General features: G+C 43.5%; 1 protein-coding gene and 1 long non-coding RNA gene across 2 annotated transcripts in view; both read right to left on the bottom strand.

The window, feature by feature from the left end:
* LOC113977559 overlaps positions 1-1,014 on the bottom strand; it is a 58,023-nt gene extending 57,009 nt beyond the window's left edge. The window contains exon 1 of the long non-coding RNA XR_003537351.1: positions 916-1,014. This is a non-coding gene — a long non-coding RNA (uncharacterized LOC113977559). The remainder of the gene's footprint in view (positions 1-915) is intronic.
* The window catches only part of HS6ST1 (heparan sulfate 6-O-sulfotransferase 1), a 187,648-nt gene extending 164,152 nt beyond the window's left edge, over positions 1-23,496 (bottom strand). The window contains exon 1 of the mRNA XM_027703783.1: positions 22,722-23,496. Within this exon, the coding sequence (XP_027559584.1) occupies positions 22,722-23,239 (518 nt within the window). The 5' untranslated portion in view covers positions 23,240-23,496. The remainder of the gene's footprint in view (positions 1-22,721) is intronic.
* Between the last annotated feature and the right edge of the window lie 268 nt (positions 23,497-23,764).

Genomic DNA, 23,764 nt, shown 5'->3' with positions numbered 1-23,764 from the left:
AAATATCTTACCACTTACTTCTGCTCATAGACACAAAGTGATTTAACGTCCACTAAAAAAAAAATCACTTGAAAAACGTAAAAATTTAACTATGAGTGGAGCAATAACCTACAGTAGAATCCCTTTAAAACACCCACCCCAACAGCAGTGATTATATCACACAGCTTTCCATGCAAACAGCGGCTGTCAAAGGAAGCTGACACAACAGCCGAGGACTGAAGGGTCAGAAAAACCAAACATGAAATTTCCACTTCCTCTACACACAGATTCAGCACGGAAAAGGACACAGTCAACAAAATAACAAGCTCTGGCTCCCTTCTGCTGTGATGAAATAAAACAGACCTCCAAAGACCTCATCTCATCCTGCTTCTCTGCCTTCTCCCTGCTCATCTGAGGTGACACCAGGCATGTCTGAGTACAGCCCTCGGACACACAATTGCTAATGTAAGCCAAGTAAACCTGCAGACGTCACATTTTCAACATATTAGCACAAACATACTTGTGAGATTGGTTAAATGCTTCTGATTTTTCATATACCAACCTGAAAATCCAACAAACAGTCACTGCCAATGTTTCACAGATGTGAACAATAGGTTTTGTACCTCTGGGATGAGGAAACATGATGGCAGTTGTAAAGGGTTTACTATACAACACTGAACTGGTTTATTAAGATAATAAGTTGTTTTTCCTTTCACTGTTCAACTAAAACAAACAAATTGAATCACTGAGCCTTTCCCTCCCAATGCAGCTGTATGGCACACTCACATTTTGCAGTTTTTTTAGGTAGTGAATCAGTGGGGAATAAAGAATGTCTCCCTTCCTTTTCTTCTCTCACTTCAGAGTTCCTCCTCACCCCCCTTAGTAATAACCATGGATAAAACTGTTCTCACCATATCTGCGCACACACACACACACACACACACTTCATTTCTTTACAAAGTTTTGCTCTGGAGTTACTGGGTGACTTCTCTTCAGTGCCAGGAGTTCCCCAGTGCCCACTGGCACAGAGGGGTGATGAGGCCGAAGCAGCTGCTACGACAGATGAAGATGTACCAACTTTTGATTATGAGCTGCAAGGCACCCGCTTCCAATGATTCCATTTTCTCTGCCAGCCCTTTTCTTTTGACATCCTCCCACTTCTTACCCCAACTCTTTTATATTTAATTCTTGAAACTCTTCTTCCAAAACGAGGACAGCCATAGCTCACAGTCTGTACCCTCTGCCTTACACTGACTGTTGCTGAACTGCAAGAATCCACCCAGAACACAGATCTTTAAAAACCCTTTCCACAGTGTCAAGCATAGAAGACTTTCATAGGACATATAAGGCCAAGATCACTGAAACGCACAGTTTCATTTTAAAGGACTTTTCCCTCTCCTAGCAGCTCATGTATCTGTCCAGACAATAAAATTAAGCAGAACAGAGTTGCCTTTGCAGATCTGCCAGTGACTCAGTTACAGCTCAACCACTTTCTGTAAAAGTGAAATCAGTGACCTAATTAAAAAGCAGAAATAATGCCTACCTCTTCTCCCCATCCTCCCCACAGCAGTCTGGGAACTCAAACAGAAAAGCTAGCAAGCACTTTTCTCCTTGATGTACTTGCTATAGAAAATCAAATGACTTAAGAACAAAGGCCTGTAGGGAAGATGCAGCAGGCAAGTAGAATCACCTGTGACTTATTTATACTGTCATTTCACAGATGAGCTCCCAATCTTTGCTATTAGCATTACTCACTGCACCTGTCAAAAACCTCAGGGGTTAACCAGGGCTTGATTGGAATAGGGAAGACACTGGTCCGGTTCCTTTCTGAGTATTTTACATAAAAATAAGTGGTATTTTACACTTTCATATGTAAAATTGATTGACAAAAGATACCAGACAATAAGAAATGGCGACTTCAGATAGCAAAAAGGAAAAGGAAATTAAAGCAAGGAAAAGAAAAAAAAAAAAAAAAGACTGATGTATCCGGAATTTTCAATTATTAAGAGCTTGGCCCTCCGAGATTATTCAGCAGCTCTTTCAAGGCAGGAAAAAACACAAGCTTACTGTGATTTTGGTGGCATAAGTCCAAGCCTACTCTCAGTAGTATTCCTGCCTAAAAACATATCATAAGTTAAAGAGCATATTTTATGATATTCTATGAATAGCAAGGAAAATGCAGAAAAAAAATACAAATTAAATTGTTCCTTGCAACTCACTACTAATGCATCTGCTTCCAAATTGCAAGAAATCAAGAATGCCACAGAAAAGTAAGAACATGACGAGTTTCAGAGAATTTTAACCCAGTTTCCAATTATTAACTTGAAAAAAATACCCAGTAAGCAATAGCCCCTCTTGTGCCTCTTTTCAAGAAATTGTCACTTTATTGCCATTACAAAAGTGTACTTCTTAGCTCTACCAATTTGTTTTTCCACATTAGATTTGTGTACTTTTTAAGAAAGCAAGATGAATCACATTAATTTTTAATATTACATGCAAAGCTCAAAAGAGACAGGTCCAAACCTAATCTCTATAAGATTAAACATCTGTCTGAGCCTCTGTCATTACTGTTCTCTATGATACCTTGTTTGCTGTATCACACAACAAAAAGATTATTTTAAACTCACTGACCAATCCATAAACTGTTGTAAACTCTTGGAGCCACCAGGTAGGAAATACAGTTACTTTCATTTTGGTCACCACCACCTTGTTTTGATAGCTGGAGAAAGGAAGAATTTTTAATAAACTGTTGGAGGCAAAGGCACTGTTTAAAAGGTTTTCACTGACACAGGCTTGGAAAAAACTTGCTCCAGACAGACAAACAGCAGCTTCTGCCTATAAATAGTACGAAAAACTCCCCACTAGACCATATAGAAGGTGACAACAGGCACAGGAGAAAATTTAATATTGTCTTACAGAGCAGCTTTACCACTCTCAATGGAACCCCACCAAAGCACTCAGGGTTTAGAGCAGCTCCTGTATAGTCTGATCAAACTCTGAATTAGGCTTCCTGCTTCCATTATCTACAGGAGGGAACATGTAGATGTTTCAGCTCATTTCCTACTCTGCATATAATCACTCATTTGGTTATCGAACTATTAGCCAAGGGTGATATGATAATTCTGTTCCACTGACAACAAACGAGCAGATTACCTTGAAACCAAGACACAGCTGCAGGCACCAAGTGCTGCTGGCTCCATTAGCAAAGCTTTTCCTCCTGGTCCCTCTCTGCTTGTTTCAGGACCTCTGGTCTTTTGCAAGGGAAAAGGGAACAACCCTAGCACACTGTGAAGGATGAGGAAGCTGTTTGTTTCGCATGTAAACACAATTTTATATGTTATATATATGCATAGCATATAATGTGCCTATTTTTCTTTTTATGACTTAGAAATAAAAATAAATGTAGTAGATTTTTACGGTGTACTTGCACTGATCATTGGATGCCATAAAATATTTTGTTAGGCACAGCTTTGGAAAAAATCAGGAACTGAGCAGGTGCCAGCTGTGCAGCTCCATGGTGCCAGGCAGTCACACTCCTTAGTGCCTCCTAAACCACAGGGGCAGAAAAGGATGGCAACTCCACCAAACGGACACTGGGACCAGTGGAACTTAGTGTTGTCAGGTGTCCTAGAACTGTTAACTCCTTTTATATCAACTTCTATTCTCTCCTTCTTTGCAGCAAGGTTACACCATTGGTTTCAGCTAAAACATACCCAGTTCGGGTCAGCTAAAGGCGAAGCTGAATCAAACCCCCCCTAAACACTCACGTCTCAGGGAAGTCCAAGCAGACACAGGACCCATGCCAAATGGTTTGCAAACCTCACAAACATGCTCTACTATATCTTATTAAAATAAGTTCCAAGAAGGAACTCTCCAGTTGCCAGTGCTGCTTGGCAGCCTGCACAAAATAAAAGTTATTTCCAAAGCAAGTATCAAAATACAGGTATTGAAATAGTATGAAAAAGCAGGAGTAACATTATTCTTCCTGGTGCTGGAGCAATGTCCCTCAAGAGCCTTGTAGAATGACATTTTTTGAAAGTGAAGTTACAACCAGTAGCAAGAGAAATGTTTGAAAGGAAAGCAGCACTGAAAAATGAAATCATGTAATACAGTTAAGGAGAGAAACAACCTTCAAGAAAAGACAAGGAGCAATACTCAATCCCCAACTGCCAGGTTACCTGCAGAAAAGATACCAATGCACCTTGGAAGGAATTCCATGTGTGATTTAGCCTGGTAGGTGTATCTGTAGTGTTTACATGTAAGGTTCAAATGGCCCTTACTCAAATTCAGTCCCAGGTCTGCATTTCTTGGTAATGGCTGAGCAACAACAGTTATAAATGCTTATAACTGAGAGTAGTCAGGACCACACTCAAAGTTACGAGATTCCTGCCAGTTTAGTTTGAGGTGCCTTTGAAGCAGTTCGTGCCCTTGGTTCCGAAAGGACAACCAGCAGAGTTCAGCAGAAGCATGAGAGTGTTACCACGGTGCTGGTGATGCCTTCTGTACATAGTCTGAACTGGTCATAGAGGAGAGCAGGTGGAAAAGCTTCAGAACAGCCTGAATCATCACTTGTGCATCTGTACAGATAAACGGACTCATACAGTGGATGCTACAATCAATGTTGCAAATGCTTAATTTCAGGGACAAATCCCTGTGGAAAAGGCAGTGTGCTGCATGCCAAAGTAGACCGTGCTGGAGTTGCAAATGTTGCTCTATTTAGTTTCCATCTCCGTGCTCCCATTCAGCAAACACCATTCTCTTGAAACATCAGTGTGCAGGGCGAGAGGCAACCATTGGCAAACCCTAGGGATACACTGTCACCACGGGATGGAAGTTCAAACACCTTGCCCGAGTCCCTTGCCAACGTACTTAAATTGTGCCATTATAGTCTTTGGACAAGGTTTCTAATAAAGCATTTCCTGCCCCATTTCCTGCCAAAATCCAGAAATGCAGGTCAACATTCTGCAGTAAGTCATATGTGCTTTGTGGCACAGCATAAAACTTTTTATTCTCTTTTTTTTTTCCTCCAGTAATGCTGCTGCTTAAGGCAAGTGTTTAGCACTGGAATGACATAAGCATCTCCAACATCTGTTCTCTGAAGGAGGGGAAAATGAAACGAAAGAATAAACCATGTTCTTGTACTCCACCCCTTTAAATTTCTCAGGTAAACTAAAAAAAGCAGGAATCCTTCTCGCTACTGAGACCATCACTATCTCTTCTTTTACTTAAAAATCCAACAAACAGAAAACCAAACTCCTAAAATCTGAAAGACATCTTTGTTGTTTCTTGCTGAGGATTGATTGCACAGGTAAATAGGTGTAAGAGCTGCTGAACCTGATCAAGCTAAACCTTATGCCTGTGTACCATAAAATCACAGGGCTGAAAAGCTTAGAAATTGGGCAGCAGCCCGCTCATGTACAGCAATTCACATAAAGATCAACCAGTGACAAGAAGGTTTTCCCTCAAAGCCACTGATCCAAACCTTTTTCAGTACCTCTGGCATGTGTGTGGTGCCTGACAAAGCTTCCCACAATCTAAACCTCCAACATCTCTCTGTCCTTGGAAACAGGAAGTTGGATGTGGACTAGTCCAACCCAGGAAACAACCTGTCTGAGACTGCACCCTACAAATTAACTGAATAAGTGTGCATCCTCACTGAAGCCATGCAAAATTAAGCCAGAAAAAAAGCCTGAAGGCAGATGGAGATTCTGAGACAACAAACTAAGGTACCTTCCAGTGTGCTCTTTCTGCCTTCCTTTTCTACCAGGATGCAATTGGGTGCAGAACATAAACCCACAGAATTGTCCCACAAGGCCAGACAAAGGTTAACGGCACCAGAGCCTCTGTCCTGTTGCCAGTGAAACCAACTGTGCTGAGTGATAAGTCTGCAGGGACAGCCCAACCCCTTCTGCTGTCAGACACGAGTCCTCTTTGTCCACTCCAGATTAGATCAATACTACAACAGCTCTTCAGGGAGACACCTTATCCCTGGCAGCTGGATGAGCCCCATTCCAGCTCTGAGCTCTCCCACTGCCACGAGAGCTCTCTCAGAGAGAGACACAAACAAAGACCTTTAGTTAGTGTACATCTCCTGAGACTGTGAACCACAACTGTTATCCATGCTTGAACTTCACTGCTAAATTGTTGAAACTAAACCCAGACTTTTCTCAGAAGTGGCTAAGAATCCTATGACAGGTTCACTTAGTTCTGTGGCTTTTAGCCAAATAAACCAATTCCATCTTTCTCTGGTTGAGAGTTAGTGAGGGCCAGCATTCACAATTTTTTTTTCTCATGTAGAAAAACAGAGATAAAAGGGAAGGGAAGGTGGCACCAAATGGTAAAAAGAAAACAAAAAAAATTGTCAAACAATGTTTGCTCCAGTGTGTGAGAAACAGAGTTAATGCATGGAGGCTCTGTACAACATTTGGACATGACCTCCTGATGCTGTGATGGCACAGTCCCCACCTCTGGTAAAGATTGCTGCAGCAAGCAAAAGAAACAGCCAATAATTTTGACTCGAGAATGTAGCAGAGATTTCACTAACCTCCCACTCTGAGGCAGGCAACTGGCTGTACTACTGTAGTACCTCTTAACCCAAACACAACAGGTTTGACACTGTAATATTTGAAAGTATGTTACCTTGCAAATTTATAGCATGCCACTAATATCCTGAAACCTGTGGGCATGGATTTGTCATACAGCAGGCGTGACGTGGCTTCCCCATTTCCACAGAGGTTGAAAGACTTCACCTTACCATGGGAGAGGCAGGGTGAGCAACAACCTGCCAGCAACCCACACCCTCACCTTGCACTGACTTGTTGATGGAGTCGTACTCTGAACAGCTCGTCCTTGAGGTGCACCTCTTCTCCCAAGCAAGGGGGCCTGTAGTGAGCTGTAAGAGGAATCAAAACTACACAAGTGCTGAGAAAGATGAACTCCGTATTTAAACTCCAGATCTATGTTTATTTCTGGGACTAACACAGTGCCTCTCTCTGTCTGCCTACCAACAGATACAGGAAAACTGCTCCTGTCTCCTGGGCTAACTTATAACTCACTGATCTTATAAAAACTTCTTCAGAGCTGTACAGTGTCATTACAAAGGAAAGAAAGAACAGGAGCCCCCATTACCTGCCCAAGCTACTGAAGTGATGCCCACTGTGTCTATGTCCAGAAGTCTAATTTCAAAGGCCAGGTTTCTCCTGCTCCCCATTTCCTGTGCCTTTGAGGTGGCTTTTCTAACCTGAGTAAGTGGAAGTTAAACATTTTCGGTCCTTGTGTCTAAGGACCACGTGGATAGTCCTTGAATCACAGAACCAAAGTGAGATGATTCATGGACGTCAGAATTGCAGTTTTGACACTGCTCTGGATGTGCTCCAACAGCAGTGACATGCTCTGTACCTCTGTCCATTGTACCATCACTATTCTATTTACAAAGAGCAGAGGAACACTGGCACGCCAGAGAGGCTACCTGGAGAAATCACAGTCCATCAGAGGAAGGGTTACAACATCATGAATGACTCTGCCATTCCCATAGCTCAGCTCCTCCATTTAATTCAATCTTACATGCTCAACTGAGGCTGCAAAACAAATAGGGGTGAGTTTAGCATCATATCAATAGTTGCATTTTAGAGAGGACATCTGTCACCCAAGAGCAGCACTGAAAGTACTGACCAGACAGATATGAGCTTTTAGCACATTAAGCATGTTCTGCATTGATCCAGTGACCTGGGGGCAAAGAGCTCCAGATATCTTCTTACCTGACCTCAAGGCAGTGGTCCCACCTCCATCTCTAACAACCAAGCAGAGCACTTAAAAAAAGTACCATTCTCATGCTTATACTCCTCCTCCCTTCCCCCTCTCTTGTGATGCCATCAGCTGTGTGCTGAACAGAATGAAGAATGAATTTCTCAAAACCTGGCTGTAGCTTGGCCATACAGGCTTGGAGGTGTGATTTAAAAGCATGGCTTAGAAGCACGTGAACGTTTTTACAGAGCTTAGAGGGAGCTTAAACAACTCGGCCTTTGTTTCAACTTGCATCATCAAGTAGGGTGGAAAATAAAAAAGATTACGTGACATGTAGTATAGTCCCAGCTTTAGGCGTTAGTCACAGTTAAATTAGTTATAACTAGGAAGGGGGAAGAAAGGCCAATAACCAGAATGAATTGGTATAACCAGCTCCTACTCTGAGCCCCCTCACCGCTATAAACACTTGCTTAACTATTTTCTGGAGCACGAGGCCTGTATTCTTAACTGCAGAAATACAATGAGATTCAGAGTTCCTGCTCACACCCAGTAACTGGATTTGTTTGAAGGGAGGACTGTTTGTGCTTTGTCCTGTGGGAAGTTGTTAACGCCCACTCATTTCCCCCTCGTAGTCTCTCCTCACTGACCCCGGAGAGACCACTTCACATGAAAAAGAGTTTTTCTTGAGACGGGGAAATTACAGCAGTATGCACTATAGAGTAAAGCCTGAAGCATCCAGGAGCTTAAGAGCTGACACCTTTGGAATTCTGGTTCCAATCTATATTAGGGGGTTTTTTTAGCCCAGATTACAAGATTATTTTCAGAGTAATTCAAGATATCATGGTTCACACAGATAGAGCACCCTCTTTGAGCTTAATGCATCTATTTTAACTTGGTTTAGTTTAAACTTCCACAAACATCCCAACACAATCACGTATTTCCATGAAAAGAAGGAGCAAAGACCCATATAAATGCCTTGGTGTGCAAGTAATACTACTAACTTTCACAAGAGAAAGCTGTTCTCAGATCTGTTCTGTACTAGCATGAGCCTCTAAAAATCTCACCCACAATAGTAGAGTTGACAAATATAACTGTTCTTTCTGTTCTCATGAGCAGTTATTTCCAGATTTGGGATTGGCTGGGCTTCAATCCAAAAAACTAGACTTTTCATGACATCCCCAAATAACTTCAGAAGTCAGGAAATATCCTAATTAGGACAGGGGTGGATCCATCCTGCCTGAAGGATTTGGCAGACCAAGCATCCCACATCTCCCAAATGTTCAAAGAATCCATCCCTCAATTCCTGCAAGGTTTCCAGCTGGGTGAAGCCTGACAAGCAGTGCTTTATCACAGCTAACCACGATCCATGCAGCAGTCAGGATAAACTATTGATCATCCAGCACGCTTTAGAAACTGCAGCTGCACCCCTCATATTGTGATTTATATTGTCATTACAGTACAACTACACCTCAAATGTGTGAAGTCTCCCCCCTCCAACACCAGCTAGAACACAAGAAAAAAATGCTCTCATCAAAGAGGCCTTCTGACAGAGAGCCTCCAGGGGAAGTTACTTCCACATGGAAGTAGCTGTGCTGTGGACAGTCTGCAGGAAGATTTACTTCTGCGTTTGTTTTGGGATATTTAGAAAACCAGTTCAGAAGATCTTTACTTCTAGTGCCTGAATGACAGGAAATCTTCTCACCGTTGCCTTGTTTACACAGTCCAATCCAAGCTCACTCCTGTGGCAGACCCCAAGACAGGAAGGGTTCTGCTGTAGAACACTGTGGTGAGGCAACACCTACTAGTGCAAGCACATGATGAGCACTCAACATGCACATACTGTCATCCCAGATTTGGTGGCCAAGCACATCCCATGGTCAGCAGTTGAACCTTTGCCTCTGTTTCTGCATTTATAGAGAAAATATGCAATATCCCAGCTCGGCATGGCACAGGGATTAACAGTTACACTGTAGAGGAATTTGAAGAAACAATGTGCACATGTGCACATCCCATGGATATGCTCCTCAAGAACAACAGCCCTTACACACCTTTGCTAGGTAATGGTTTTGTCATCCGTGGTTTTAAGGCTGGGAAACCAATGGGGTACAAACATTTCTCCATTTCTTGTGCAGGCAACCTATTTCAAAAGAGCTCCAAGGTGACACCATAGATATAAAAAGCCCCAATTGTTAAAACACTTCAGGTTAGATGGCAGGAGTACTTTCCCTGGATATGAAAAGTAGGCAAAGTTCTCTGCTGCCTTTTAGACGCCTGGGCTATCCACAAATACAGACTCACAGGTATAGCACCTTCCTTCTTATGCACCAAAAGAGTTTGCTGGTGATGCCATGTTGGCTCAGTCACAAAGGAGAAGCTCTCTGAACAGCTCTGGTGTCAGAGGGTGGGAGCAACACATGGTTCCCACAGGTGTCATGAGAGGAGCAACCCCTGCACTCGCGAGCTCAACTGTCTGGGAGGAATATAAAACCTGTGCTGAACAGTTACAGGACCCAGCAGCCCCTCACACGCAGGGATCAGCTTACAGTTTAGCAGCATAAAAGCTGGCTGTGCAAATAGTGTGCATAACCCAGTCTTAGCATTGTCAAACAAACATGAAACTTGCCTGAGCAAGCTGGGACAGACAGCCGGGTTAAGAACAGTCTCTGCTTGCTTCCCTGAAGCACACAACAATATGGGCAGCAATCCAGCTTCTGTAATGCCCGACTTCCACACCCCTGGCTGGGCCTTCTGCTGGGGTAGAAACGGGAGGGACAATTTCCTACTTGCTTCCCAGCTGGTGAAATCCTATTAAACACAACTGTTTTCATCAACCTATTTCAAAGGTTTGGACAAAACAAGTGTATTACCCCTGCTGGCAGCTGCTGTTACAGGCACTGTGGAAACACTTCAGCTAACTATGAGAATATTTCTTCCCAGGAGCCGCTGTCAAAGGCAGGTTAACACCTAGATAAGAACCACTGGCATAAGCGTAACCCAGAGGAACCTTCAGTAATGTTTCTGAGAAAAGGGTGTTCAAGGAAGACCTGAGAGCTACAAACACCTGACCCACAGGCCCACGAAAGGGCTACAGCCTCAAGCCCTGCTGGAGCGAGCCGGCTGCTGCAGGACACACAGGTAGCATGGATATGTGAATCTCTCCCCATGTGCAACACCATGTTTGGCCACAGGATCCACTTGTTTACCACACCACACAGAAACCTGCTTCCCAAACTGAGGGAACTGAAAGGGCTGTGGAAAACTTCTGTGTTACAGCTGCCGCAAGTTCATGCATTTCAAAGCACTAATAGTGATTTTTGAGACCTCCCCTGAGCTTTGATTAGGCTTTCAGGGAAAGACACCTTTCTTCTTTAATACATCACTATGCACAGAAGTTGCTACAAGCGGCGTGTCACAGCATGGAAAACCCTCAGACTTGCTGAAGGCAAATCCATGACCTCTTCAGTTGCCTCAGTGCAGCTAACACTGAGAAAGAAGTTGAAAAGTTACATAGAACTTGCCAAATTATTCTTCCAAGGAGCTGCCTAGGTCATTCTAAAAAAACCATTCTTTGCAATTAGCAGTTAAAAAATCTAAATATGTCTTAGAAGTCAGGGACAAATGCCTTTAAAATTTACTAAGCTAGTTGTCTCCCAAAGTGTAGTGATTCAAACTAGACTTCTCAAGTATTTTGCTTGCATATTGTAGTCCAATATTATTCCTTTAAATAATTACACACAGTTTTGGTGTCAAATCCTACAGAACTCCCAAGGCAAAGAAATTTGGTGGAAAAAAGGGCAAGAAATTCAAACTGTGCCTTCATTAAGGTGGAAGACTTTATGGTTACTTAACAAAAAGCTTTACTGGTAACTAACAAACCATCTAATACCTGAAAATTCAAGTCAACACAAGTTGGCTTTCTTCTATGGTTTCTTCTTATTCCCTCATCCTCAGCTGTGCACTGATTATCTTGTTTTTCTTCTATCCCCAATCTCAGATGCTCCTTTTACAACCAGAAGTTAAGTACAGTTCCTCTTGTCATTGAACAACTTCCTGAAACTCCGTTTTTGGTGGGAGTCCCATCAGTCCTCATGACATATGATCGAAACAGAGTTCATACTAATACAATTGTGGCAGCTGTTTTTCAGTCCCTTCTTGACAGACCCAAGTCACAAATCAGAGATCACCTACAAACAGCCCTGCCTTATTAGGAACAGTCAAGGACAGGGTTATTTTTTTAAATTCAAACTCACGTATCATTCAGTGGTTTTTTTTCATCACTTCAATATTTGGAGCTGTCATTTTCTTAAAAACAGAAAAGGAAGCTCATATAAACTGCTGGTGCACTGTATGCTTGGAGCTCGACTGACTTCTGAACACCCAGGGTTGAAAACCGGGCACTGTGAAGTGTTAAGTGCTGAAAATAGCAATTCGCAAGTTTTGAGTTTCTATAATGTATGTTTGCTATGAATGGCTCAATAAACAGGTGTCAGCTTCATCCAAGTTAGTCAAAGTCATGAAAACAACCCTTTCTGAGAAGTGTTAAGAGGCTCATCCTAAGACAGTAATACCTCACCTAAAATATCTGACTGCATAGAATTCAACTGTTGAGATTAACAGTTGTTTTTGATGTTGGGATGGTTACATTTTGTAAGCCTAAAATTTTCTGACTTACTAAAAAAGGGGCCCTTCAAGAATCAGAATAAAAAGAGCCCCTAAGTAAAAATCCAATCTATGAGAGTGAGAAGGGTTAGGCAGTAAGAGATCTCTAAAGGGAAAGAGGAAGACAATTTATCAAGTTCAGGAAGACAGTACTAAAGAGATCGAGGTACAAGATGACGCCAACCTGGAGGAAGGTGTTAGTTCAGGAAATGGAAAAAAAGGTTGTTCAGACATTGTGAAGAAATAACACACTACTCAGAAAAAGCCTATTTGCAAAGTACAAGAAAAAGAGCAGAATTAAATGCTGTGCCAAACAATCATTTGAATAATGAAGGGCAATACTGAGTCATTAGTCTTTGGTGCAATATTACATTTCAAAATCAAAGCCACCGATAGCAACAGTTGGAGTCCTGACACGTGTAACACAATATGGTTGTTAAAAATACAGGACCTCACTCCATACCAGTGAAGCCTTTGGCCAGGCCTAAGGCTCTCCTGGAGTCAGGCTATGCACACATAGAAAGATGCTGTCATTTTGACACATCCATGGAAATCTAGCCAAATAAATCAAAGGAAAACTGCAGGGCCAAAAAAGGCTCATGATAAGTTATTTTGGATGTATTACAAATAATGCCACCAACCACAGCAGTATAATCAATGACAGAAACTTCCTTCAGATGATCAGAACAAGAAGTTCCAGTTTTGCACCCCTAGAAAAGGTGCCAAGGCACTTCCTTACCTGACAGGGCTCCTATGCACATGCACCTCTTTTTTTGTGCAACATACCACGGATGAAGGATCCCCTTAATGGGGGGTTTAATCTAAATGACCCCTGCTGTACTTGCTTCAGCAGCCAGGATAAATCTGTTCAATCTTCCTCCTTGCACAACTACCCACATCACATCTGTCTTTTCTCCTTCAAAGGTACAGGCCGAGAGAGAAGAGAAAGAGGCAAAGAACAGAAGAAGGTAATGCTGTCTTTTGTGATTTAAGGCATGTTAACAGAAGGGATGGTTGACTGATTATGATCATACTCAGCGATTCTTGTGCTCCTTGTACTTTCTCTATCTCCACCAGGAAAGCAAAACCTGTCAGGAAACTGGTGAGTCAGCATGCAGCTGCTGTTTGTCTTAGCTATGAGGCATTGATTTTTTTTCCCCGACACTTTGATATAGGGTCACAGGTATCCTAACTAAAACCTTTACTGAGAGCAAGGGGGTCACGGCAGCGAGAGCTGTCAGGTTAAATAAAAAAGTCCATTCTATTTTTACAGCATTTGTTTGGATGTTTAAATTTTCTGAGAGAGCTGAAGTAAAAAATACAAGACAGACTTTTATTTAAGCTGTTTAGATAAAAAAGGAATGGCCAATGTAACGCTCTTCACAAAATCTTTCAAGAGTCACTGAGTATACCTGCAATCAGGTATCTTGTACATCTGTGTTTCTAATTAACACAAGAACTAAGGCTAAAATGTAGAGTAACTCCAGTACGTGGAAGCAGCAGCACTTTTATACCTCTAGCACTTTTTCAGAAACATAGTCCCTTTTAACAGATCTGAAGTTAGACAGTGCAAAGTCACCAGGCATTTTGAAACTCTAAGCAATGTTATATGGACAGAAAATCTTGAATTGTCTTGTTAGTATTTCAAGACTGACATTAAGCAAAAGGAAATTTGGTCTGTTGTAAAGACAAAAATGCAAAGGCTGCTCAGGAAGCTGAGTTTTCCCCCCTAATGTAGAGGAGCTCCATAAAAGTGATGACAGTATTTCAATCTGCAGTGAGGTGTAATCAAAGAATCTCTGCCTAATAGGCTGGAGATTAGTTATGAAGTAAAACACAGAGTCACACCATAAAAAGTTAATTGCAAATAACTGTTTTCTTGTTTAAATTGGCAGGAAATTGTGAAATATTTCCTCTATAAAAGTATAGGTGAGCTATAATGTAGAATTTACCATTAATAGGGTGGAAGGAAGGGAAGAACAGAGCAAAGCAGTAATAACATGCTAAGAAACCAGTTACTGCTGAAAGAGACAAAGTGACTGGGCAGCAATGGTCTGGACATTAACATGTAAGGCTGAGATTTATGGTTAAAGCCAGCTTTAAGACAGATCCCTGAAGAGTCAGAGATTGAAGTCACAGACCTGAAGTCTGAAATTAATCTAACACCAGGTGCTATTTATTACAAACTTGTAAGAGGCTTTGAGATACACAGGTGAAAGAGCAATATAATTAGTCCTGCTAAGAAATTCAGGTTACAGTTAGAGGTGGACCACAGGAGCTTCTTAATCCTTACTAGATGCATCACTGGAACAGAGACACCCCAGAATGTGTGATATCCTTAGTCCTGCTCATCAGTGTGTAGGGATGAAACACATCCAGTGGAGTGTATTGTACTTCTGAGGCTAAGCACAGAAATGACATGGATGTACACCATCTAATAAAAGTAGAATAAACTAAACCCTATCAAGTATACAATGTGCTTTTTGTCTGATGACCTCTGTCTGCACGGACCTTTCCTGAAAACACTTTTTCCACTCACGAGATATTTCAAGCTCCAACAGACACGCACTGGGAAATAGCTCCTCCTTTGGCAGTAACGCATAAGAATATCTGAAGCATCCTTTTCAGATCTGAAACTTGACATGCTACAGTACAGAGGTGTTTAAGGCTCTTCGTGTCTGTGTGACAATAATCTCCAAAGGACTCTTCAAAGAGATTCTCAAGTCTGGATTTCCAGCAGAGTACTCTGTTACAGAAATAGAAAGAGGAACAAAACTACATCAAACAGTGATTACAGAAACTGTGTCACCTTGCATCTGTGCTAGTGGGTATATTTTCCTTATCATTCTACTTCCATGCCTTTAGAAAAAGTAGAGGGATTTTTGTTTGTTTGTTTTTAAGGCCAACCACCATTTGAGAAACAAGTGAATCTGGAATGGACTACTTCAGCTCTGTGCTCCTCCTGTACTTCATTTACTCTCTAAGCACATTAACATCTTAGTTTACAAAGATATTTGCTTCTGATGTATTAATATCATTCTCTTCCATCCAAATCACACAAGATTCCATCAAAAAATCGTGACTTGGCAGCTATCGCACTTGTGATTATTAGGAATTAAAGACTATGCTTCATCTTTGCTTGACAAAGCACAATTTCAGTCAATAATTGGAAACTCCTCTCTGCTCTAATACTTTGTGGAAATACCAGCATAAACAAAGCTTTGTGGAGTTAGACTATGCCACTCTGGCTTTCTAAAGCAAGCACATGCCCAAGTGTTAACTGTCAAAATATTACCTATTTAAAGCATTACTACCACAAATGTGCTGCCAAATAACTGGAAGTTTAAAATAAAGAGACATAATGCAGTGGTTTTGGTTTTATGACTGACTGAAGGCAATTGCTGCTTTCCCACTTTCCAAGACGCACAAAAGCCATAACGTGTAAAACGCAGCAGGAGGCACAGCAGAGAGACTCTGAATGTGTGTGATAGATCTGATAACACAGATATTTCTAAGCAAATTTAAAATCAGGTGTGTTCTATAGTCACAGTCACTCTTTGCTTCCAGGTCAAAGTAACAACAATACCACAGCCACAACCTCTTTTGACTCATCTCTATCATGATTCTTCTGTGGCTCTGCTTGTCACTGCTGTCACTAACATCTGGGACAGGAACACGTTGTCAGGAGTCACCAAGGGCTCTGATGACAGCCCGCAGCGTGGGCATTGTGTGCAAATATGACTCAGATGAGGCACATCAACTTCACCTAAGAAATGAACTCTCAAGGTTTTCTGAAGTAACTCCAGGCCTGCGTATCCTGAATTGCTTTCTAGAAAACAGGTCTCAGGTTATGCTCCTCCAATTTCTACAACAGGCAGCCAAAAAGCTTCTGCTTGACTGCTGAACAAACCCATTAAGCCTAACCCCTCGAGTCGATGAGGGAAGAGGCCACAAGAGGAGGCTAATCTCTTCCTCCTTCCTAGAAGGAACAGATGGCCCAGGGGGAGGGCAGTATCGTAATGATCTCCAGTTATAACATAATCTTCTCTAGCAGTGCTTTCTCAAGAGGTAATATGACCTCATCCAGTTCATATTCTAATATCCAACTAAAGACTTTCACTGGTGTCCTGCAGGGAAAAGGCCTCACACACACCCAGCCATGCCCCGCCAGTCACACCAGGTAAGAAGCAGCTGTTCTACTGGGCAGCATCAAATTCACCTTATTCGTCACCTACAGCCCCTACATGCACTAATGAACTCCAAATTCCTCCCATCACAGATTTCTTTCAAGATGCAACACAAAGCTGACAAGGTGGCAGCTTGCTTAAGATGCATCAGTCTGGATTTGCTCACTGAGCGCTGGGGAACAGGCCCTGCTTGGCATTCACAGGGACAAAACAGGACCCCTCAGCAGAGCCTGGAAACCTGGGCAGAGCATTGCTTTGGCCAAGATGTTTCACACAAACTGTAATCTCTAAGTAATGAACCTCAAAAAATTTGCCTGCACTGGTGTGGTGGAATCCATCAGCTGTGGACCATTTCTTAATGACTCTCCCTACACTGGGAGCACATAGCAAAGCACCCAGTTCAGTTATTAATAAAATTCAAACCAGCTCTTGTAAAGTAATTATTTCTGAATTGTTGGATTTAAAAAAAAAAAAAAGGTGATTGTCCGAGGTTTTACTCGGAATACAGTACATTTTTATTTGCAGAGTCGGAAATGATAAGGACAAAAAGGCAAAATCTCAGGTTAGGAGTGCTGGCAAACCTCTAAGCAAGGAAAACAAAATTACTATGTTATGATGCAACTTGTGTTTAAAGATTAATGAAAAACAGCCAAATGCATAGTTTTGAAAAATCAGGTCAGTATAAGTACACGCTCAAGCAGGGACATATCTAGGAACACATCCTCTTGCTTTGTCAACAACTGCAACAAAAAAAAGTAAGAGTAATTAAACCTGGCATACCACCCAAAAGTCTTAAGCTCGGACAAATACAGTACCTCAAAGGTACTAAGGCAGCTATTTGAAGAGTTCCAACTTTCAGCTGCTTTTAGTAACTGTGTCAAATAAAAAGATTTTCACTACAAAACTACCTGGCCCTTTGGAATCGTTTGGCTGTGAAAGATCAGCCTGGCTTTATGGGTGAGCACAACCAGGTGCAAAAAGTTTCCTATCAGGCTATTAGGCTTTAAAATACTCCACATGCTAAAAGTCTGAGAGATTAAGCAGGCTATTGAAAATTGCTTTATATTGATATTTCTCCACCAGTCTTTTAGAGAAACTAGTTTGAGTTGAACTGGTGAGTGGAAGAAATGCCCTTGCTCCCTGCAGACAGATATTTCTCAACCCCCAACACAGACAGACCCACAAAGAATGATAAGCCCAAGCTTTTAAAAAGAGCTAATATTATAAAAATTATTTGGTAAAGCTTTTCATTCTCAAACAGTTGGTCTCTTGACAACGTGTCTCTGCAGCTCCTAAGCACACATATAATAAAAACCTCATCAAGAACAGATCCCTGCAAAGGGATAGATATGTGGTTGGAAGCTGTGAAAGTTCACACTTCAGAAAAATCAAATTAACAAACTGCTGAGCCCTGTTAATTGTTTCTTTTAAAAAAACCCAACCAAAAAACATAAGCTGTAAATAGCTAATCAGAGAGATCTAGAACTTGGACTGATCTGTTTAACAGCAGGTTTTACTAACCTGCCATAGACTTCTTACATAAAAGTATGTGGATTACAATTTTTTTCTTTCTAAAGCGTATGAAAAAATACTGAAATTGGAAGCATGCACATACTTTTGTTATTTTTGTCCACAGATGAACTCAGAAACCAAACTTAAAGGACAGACTAGCACAGAAACACACACAAAGCCAAGGCTAAGCTCATGTCTTGAGGCAGCTCATAAAAAAAAGTCAATCTACCTGTGCTTGACACAGCCTAAGAGAAGGCAGAGCCTGTGTGTGAGCTGGGGGAGCACAGAGCCAGCCACACTCTCCCCAGCACAGGCAGAACCGCAGTGTTAAAGGAGCTGTGTGCCTTCAAATCCTTTCCACGTGAATAAAGCGTCTCCAGGAAAGTGCCAGCTTCGATGCTCTTGTTTTCAGGAAGCAGCAGAACCCAGCAGGGTAGCAACAGAGCCTGGGTTGCTGGGGGTTGGTTTGTGTTGTTTTCGAGAAGAGGTAGAAGAGGAAACATAGAATTCCTTCAGCGTAATTTATTTGTTTCATTGTTTCTGCTGCACGTTACATTAGAGTCAAGCTCACGCATGAAGTGTCCTGCAAGGACAACTTCACCCAGCTCTGCTCCTGTGCTAGGAACACGGCAGCAGAAGGCAGCCAGAAGGGCCCTGGAGCCCATTTCCTCCAGGGGCAAACAAGGGAATCTTTCCAACACCTCCAAGGGCCTTCGTTCAGTCCTCTGACAGAGGACACAGACAAGTCACTCGTGGATCACTTCACAGATCTTTCTAATTCTGAAATTCAAATTAAAGAAATGAGTGACTTTTCTCAGAATCAACTGAAGAGATCTGATCTCTCAGGTTTTAGGTGAAACAAACTGAAGGGAGGAGTTCACAGAAGCAGCTTAGCCTCCGCTTTCTGAAATACCAGCATGATGACTCAAGGCACACATCCTAGTATTGCTGTTCTTTAAAAAAAGTCTTTTCCAGCAGTTATTTACGCTTAACAGCACAAGGAATAAATAGGCTTCCATTCCCAAAATCTTGGAATTTGCCCTCTACTAAAGGCACGAAGAGAACTGCAGCTGAGTGACTTTACTGATAAACACAGCCAGCTTCGGAGTTCCTTGGAGTCCCAAGTTTTACAACCCCCAAACAAATTACTCTTTTTCTTTTACTGGCTGTGTATAAAACATAACATTTGCTTCAAGAAGTGCTTGTCCAGAAGCCTTTTGAACACAAAACAGGAAAGTCACTAGGAGGGGGTGGGAGGGGAGCGAGAACAAGTAGTTGGGTTTTTTCAAAGAGTGCTGGCCCATTAGAACTAAAACACCCATCTCTAACTCTTACTGTACCAATGAAGAATAAAGACAGAAAGAAGAAGGAAAAAAATGCAGTCTTTGGCAACCCAGGGCTCCTAATCATTAAGCCTAACACAGAACAGCAGAACAATAAAGAGAGCAATTGCATTTTAAATTTATGTTCCATGCCCAGGTTATGGAATGCAGTGCAATAGGGCACTAACTGCATTCCTTACAAAGGGAACAGCTTGAGCCTCATGATTTGTGCATGTGGGCAATACTGAATGACCTTCATGCTTTCCAACATTCACTGGAAGGCAGATTTATTTGTAATCACAAGTCAGCTGTTTTGTTTTGGGCATAAACATATATTTGGAAGAACAAAGGTTCAAACTTTGTATTAAGTAGCATGTTATCTTTAAAAACCGAATTTGAAGATTGTACTCCAAAACTCAGACTGAATAATATTAGAATCTGGGAGAACTCTGCTGAAATAGGTGTTTGCTGCTCCTTTTTCTTTTTTTTTCCTTTGAAAGAAAGAGAGATTTTCACAGTCCAGTTCCATTATAAAACAGTAGCCTTTCTAGCATATACCTTATGTAAAAACATATCCTGTATCAAGATAAGAGATCCAACACTCACAGTGGACAAAAAAGTGATATTGCTCTTACTGCAACAGACATAATCCAAGACTATTCGTATTCCAACAAAGAAAATCCACCAAATTTTTATTTTAAACAAGCACTGCCTGCCTCTTATTCCCCATTTTCTTAGGCATCAAATAAATCACAGTTTGGAGAACTGGACTGCAGTACAAAGGAGCGGGATCCTAGGACAGTATTATTAAAATAACCAGCAGCTGTTCATTGCACCAAACCATCCCCAAGATACAACGAACAGTAAATTCTGGTTTTTGTTCAACAGACCAAGGTGATAAACCTTAGATTATCTAAAGCTTCCACATCATAGTTCTTGCACTCCTGGAAATAAAGTTCTAACTTAGATTTAAAGGAAGTCACACATGAAGCAGAACTATTTCTGGATATGCCAAGACATGAGGGAATGGGGCAGGATTCATTTTTCCTGCACTTCCAAAAATCAAAACAATGAAGAAGTATGTAGAAGCATACAGTTCCTGATGCTCCAAAACAAATGGTAAGGAAAATGTTATTTACAAGCGTGTGAGATGAGGCAATGGGCTTCTGGTTCTCAACGTCCTATGAGTTGCAGCAAGGAATTTAATTGCTACCTCACAACCTGAAGTGCCCCATTCTCAGGTACCCGTACAAAAAAGGCAACTCCTGAATAGGATGAGAGAGTTGAATCCTGAACACACAACGGATTTTAATACAATTTAATACAAAACTGCCAATGGAAGCACGCAAGGCTCTGAAACAATTCATGAAACCACACCGGTCTTTATATGAGGTTAATGGTTTGCTAGCCAAGTGTCAAGGTTCACAAAACGGGTAATTTTTGTTCCTTTTTTAAGTCAGATTTGAACTTTGCACATTTTTCCTTTCAATACCTTGCTAAAATATCAACAGCAACTAGACAGGCAGAGGATATTTTCACCTAGAGGTGTTTTCAAGAACCTTATTATAAAATAAGAGAGCACAGGAAAGCCTGAATACTCAGTCCTTCAATTATATACTTGGGTTTGCTGCTGCTGGGTCAGGCAGCATGACAGCAGCCTAAGCATACTTGGATGACTAACACTGAAACGGGTTGAAAACAGCAGCAATCATGACAGAGACAATAAAGAACCCCAGCAATGGCACACAGCTCCCAGGAAAGAAAAATCATTAAAAACTGCTTTTAAAAAACACAGAGAAAACACAGTTATGATGCCAAAACATACTTTCTTAAAGGCCACTTTTCATTAAAGAGATTATATATGATATTAACGATATGCATATAAATAAAGCATAATAATAATGGCCCATCTTCGCGAAAGAAGATTTGGGGAAAGGTCTTTTACCTTTCCAGCCTGCGCAATGGATTTTTTAGGTGAGACACAGCCTGCGCTGAACTGAGCCCACCCTTTAATCCTAAGGTTCATCTGCCGGGGCCAAGCAAGCTTGGACAATGGCAGTGAGGTCCTCAGGACGTAGGTTTGTTTAGAGTGTCCTTCTTCATAGATGGATGGCCACACAGGGCTAACGACCTCCATCAGGCCAGGAGACCGGGATTTGAACCCGTGGTCGCAGCAGTGAAAGTCCTGCACGCTAACCACTAGGCCACCAGGGGTCTCAAATAAAGCATATGGCATAAGCAAATATTAGCATAAGGTCTTGGGCACCTTTAAGAATGACACTTTAAGGCAAACAAAGTGCTGTAATAAAACCACTAACATGTCAAAGAAAGTGTGCATGGTGTTAAAGAATAGTGATAATAAAAAAAAAAACGGTCTTGTGAAAGAAAGATACAGCACTGTATTGAGCTAAAAAACCCAATCTTTTGGAGATCTTAATGTAAGCCAGTGTCTTTACTAGAGTACTTCAAACAGAAAATTCCTCTGAACCTTGTAATTCACGAAGAGACTAAGGCAGAGAAATGATGGGCTAAGAGGGCAGAAACACACTGGGCGTTCCACACAAATCCACTGAGAGGTGCTTTAGGATGGCTCTCCCTCTTTCCTAGGGCACATATGAAGGAGACTCGGGGAACATGTACGAGGTAACTCCTTTCTCCAAAAGACTTTGCCTCAGGTCTCCCATCAAGATAAAAAGCAAGGAACATAAGAAAGGGTGTTAAGGAATGTTTCCTGCAACGTGCAAAAAACTATCAGGCAGGCTAGGGGACTAAAGCAAGGAGGACTGGTCTGCCTCTCCTCGGTTGCACTGGAGAACAATTTCAGCTGGAGGAAAAAGGTTAGGGCGCAGGTTAGGGCAAAGCTGATTGCAAAGACAAGCCTGAGGCTAGGGTACGGCGTAAAGGGCACTTAAAAGGGGGAAAGTGATGTCTGAGGTGAAGACTAAATGTTTACAAGAGAGAGTAAATGGCACAAATACATGGTCTTGCTAACGGGTCCACAGAGGCTTCCAGAGTAGAAGACCATGGGCTTGAGGGTGCAGTGTCCTAGGTACACGGGAGGGAAGGAGCAGGAAATTTGACTGGGTATGCAGAGGGAAGGTGCAGGGCACAGCCTGGAGGCCGGGAGGGGAGGACAGGTGAACCGGGTGAGGAAAGGTTCAGGGCAGGTTGAGGCACAGCGCGTTAGCAAGGAGCTGCAACGCACGGGAGGGGGCTCAGCAGTGCAAGGGCTGGGGCGAGCGGCCCGAGGGCGGCGGGGAGGGGAGGACGGCGAGGAGGGGAGGACGGCGGGGAGGGGAGGACGGCGGCCGGCCGGTACCTGGGCGTCTTGGCGGCGGCGCTCTCCCGGCGGTCCAGCACTCCGGGCACGCAGTTGGTGAGCTCGGTCCAGTCGGCGTGCAGTCCGCAGCTCCAGCCCGTGGAGAAGCGGGAGAAGAGCCAGGTCTCCCGGCGGTTGGGGCGGTAGCAGGTGCACTTCTTCTGCCCGGGCCGGCAGTCGCAGGGCACCTCCAGCCGCACGTTTTGCACCAGGTGGCGGCCGAAGGTGGTGCCGCCGGTCTTCTGGATGTGCAGGAAGACGATCACGTCCTCGCCCTTCATGTCGAAGGCGAGCTCCCGCTCCAGCTCCCGCACGGGGAAGTAGTACTTCTTCACGTAGTGCGGGTCCGGCGTGGGAAAGAGGTCCAGCTCCTCCGAGTAGGAGCGGCCGCTGGGGGAACCCAGGCTCAGCCCCGGCCCCACGTACTGGTACAGGATAAGCATGAAGCACACCGAGACGGCCACGATCAGCAAGAACTTGCTGGTCCTCTCAACCATGGTCCTTCCCGCACGCTTCATGTGTCACCATCTCCCGGGGCTGCCGGCGCTGGGCAGACGGCGGCGGTGCCGGGGGGCGGGCGGCGGAGCTCCGGCGTCTGTGCCAGCCGCCTCCCCCCGCTGCTCCCCGGAGCAGAGCCTTCCCCGGGGGCGGCGGGCCGCTCCCTGGGTCGCCTCGGCTCGCCGCTGTCCCCGCCCGCCCCGCCGCGGGCAGCGCCGGGAGCGGGGCAGGGGCAGCCCGCAGCCAGCCGCTCCGGAGGCGCCGCGGCACAGCGCCGAACTTGGGAGAGAGGGGCAGGAGGGGGGCGGAGAGGGACCGAAACGCAGAACCAGCCCCCTCCCGCCCTCCCTCCCCGCGCTTCAGGAAGCCACCCCCATCCCGGCGCTGCCTCCGCCGTGCCCCAGCCCCCGCGGCACCGGCGCGGCTGTGCCCGCCCCCGCCGCCGGCTGCGCCCGGGCTCGGCTCGGCTCGGCTCGGCCGGCAAAGCGCTTCCTGCCCGCGCCGCCCGCGCCCGGCATGCACAGCGCCGCGCCCCGCACCGCCCC

This window comes from Neopelma chrysocephalum, unplaced genomic scaffold (genome assembly GCF_003984885.1).
Source record: "Neopelma chrysocephalum unplaced genomic scaffold, ASM398488v2 Primary Assembly neopelma1_252, whole genome shotgun sequence".
NCBI classification, from domain to species: Eukaryota; Metazoa; Chordata; class Aves; order Passeriformes; family Pipridae; genus Neopelma; species Neopelma chrysocephalum.
This window is presented reverse-complemented; position numbering and strand designations above follow the sequence as displayed.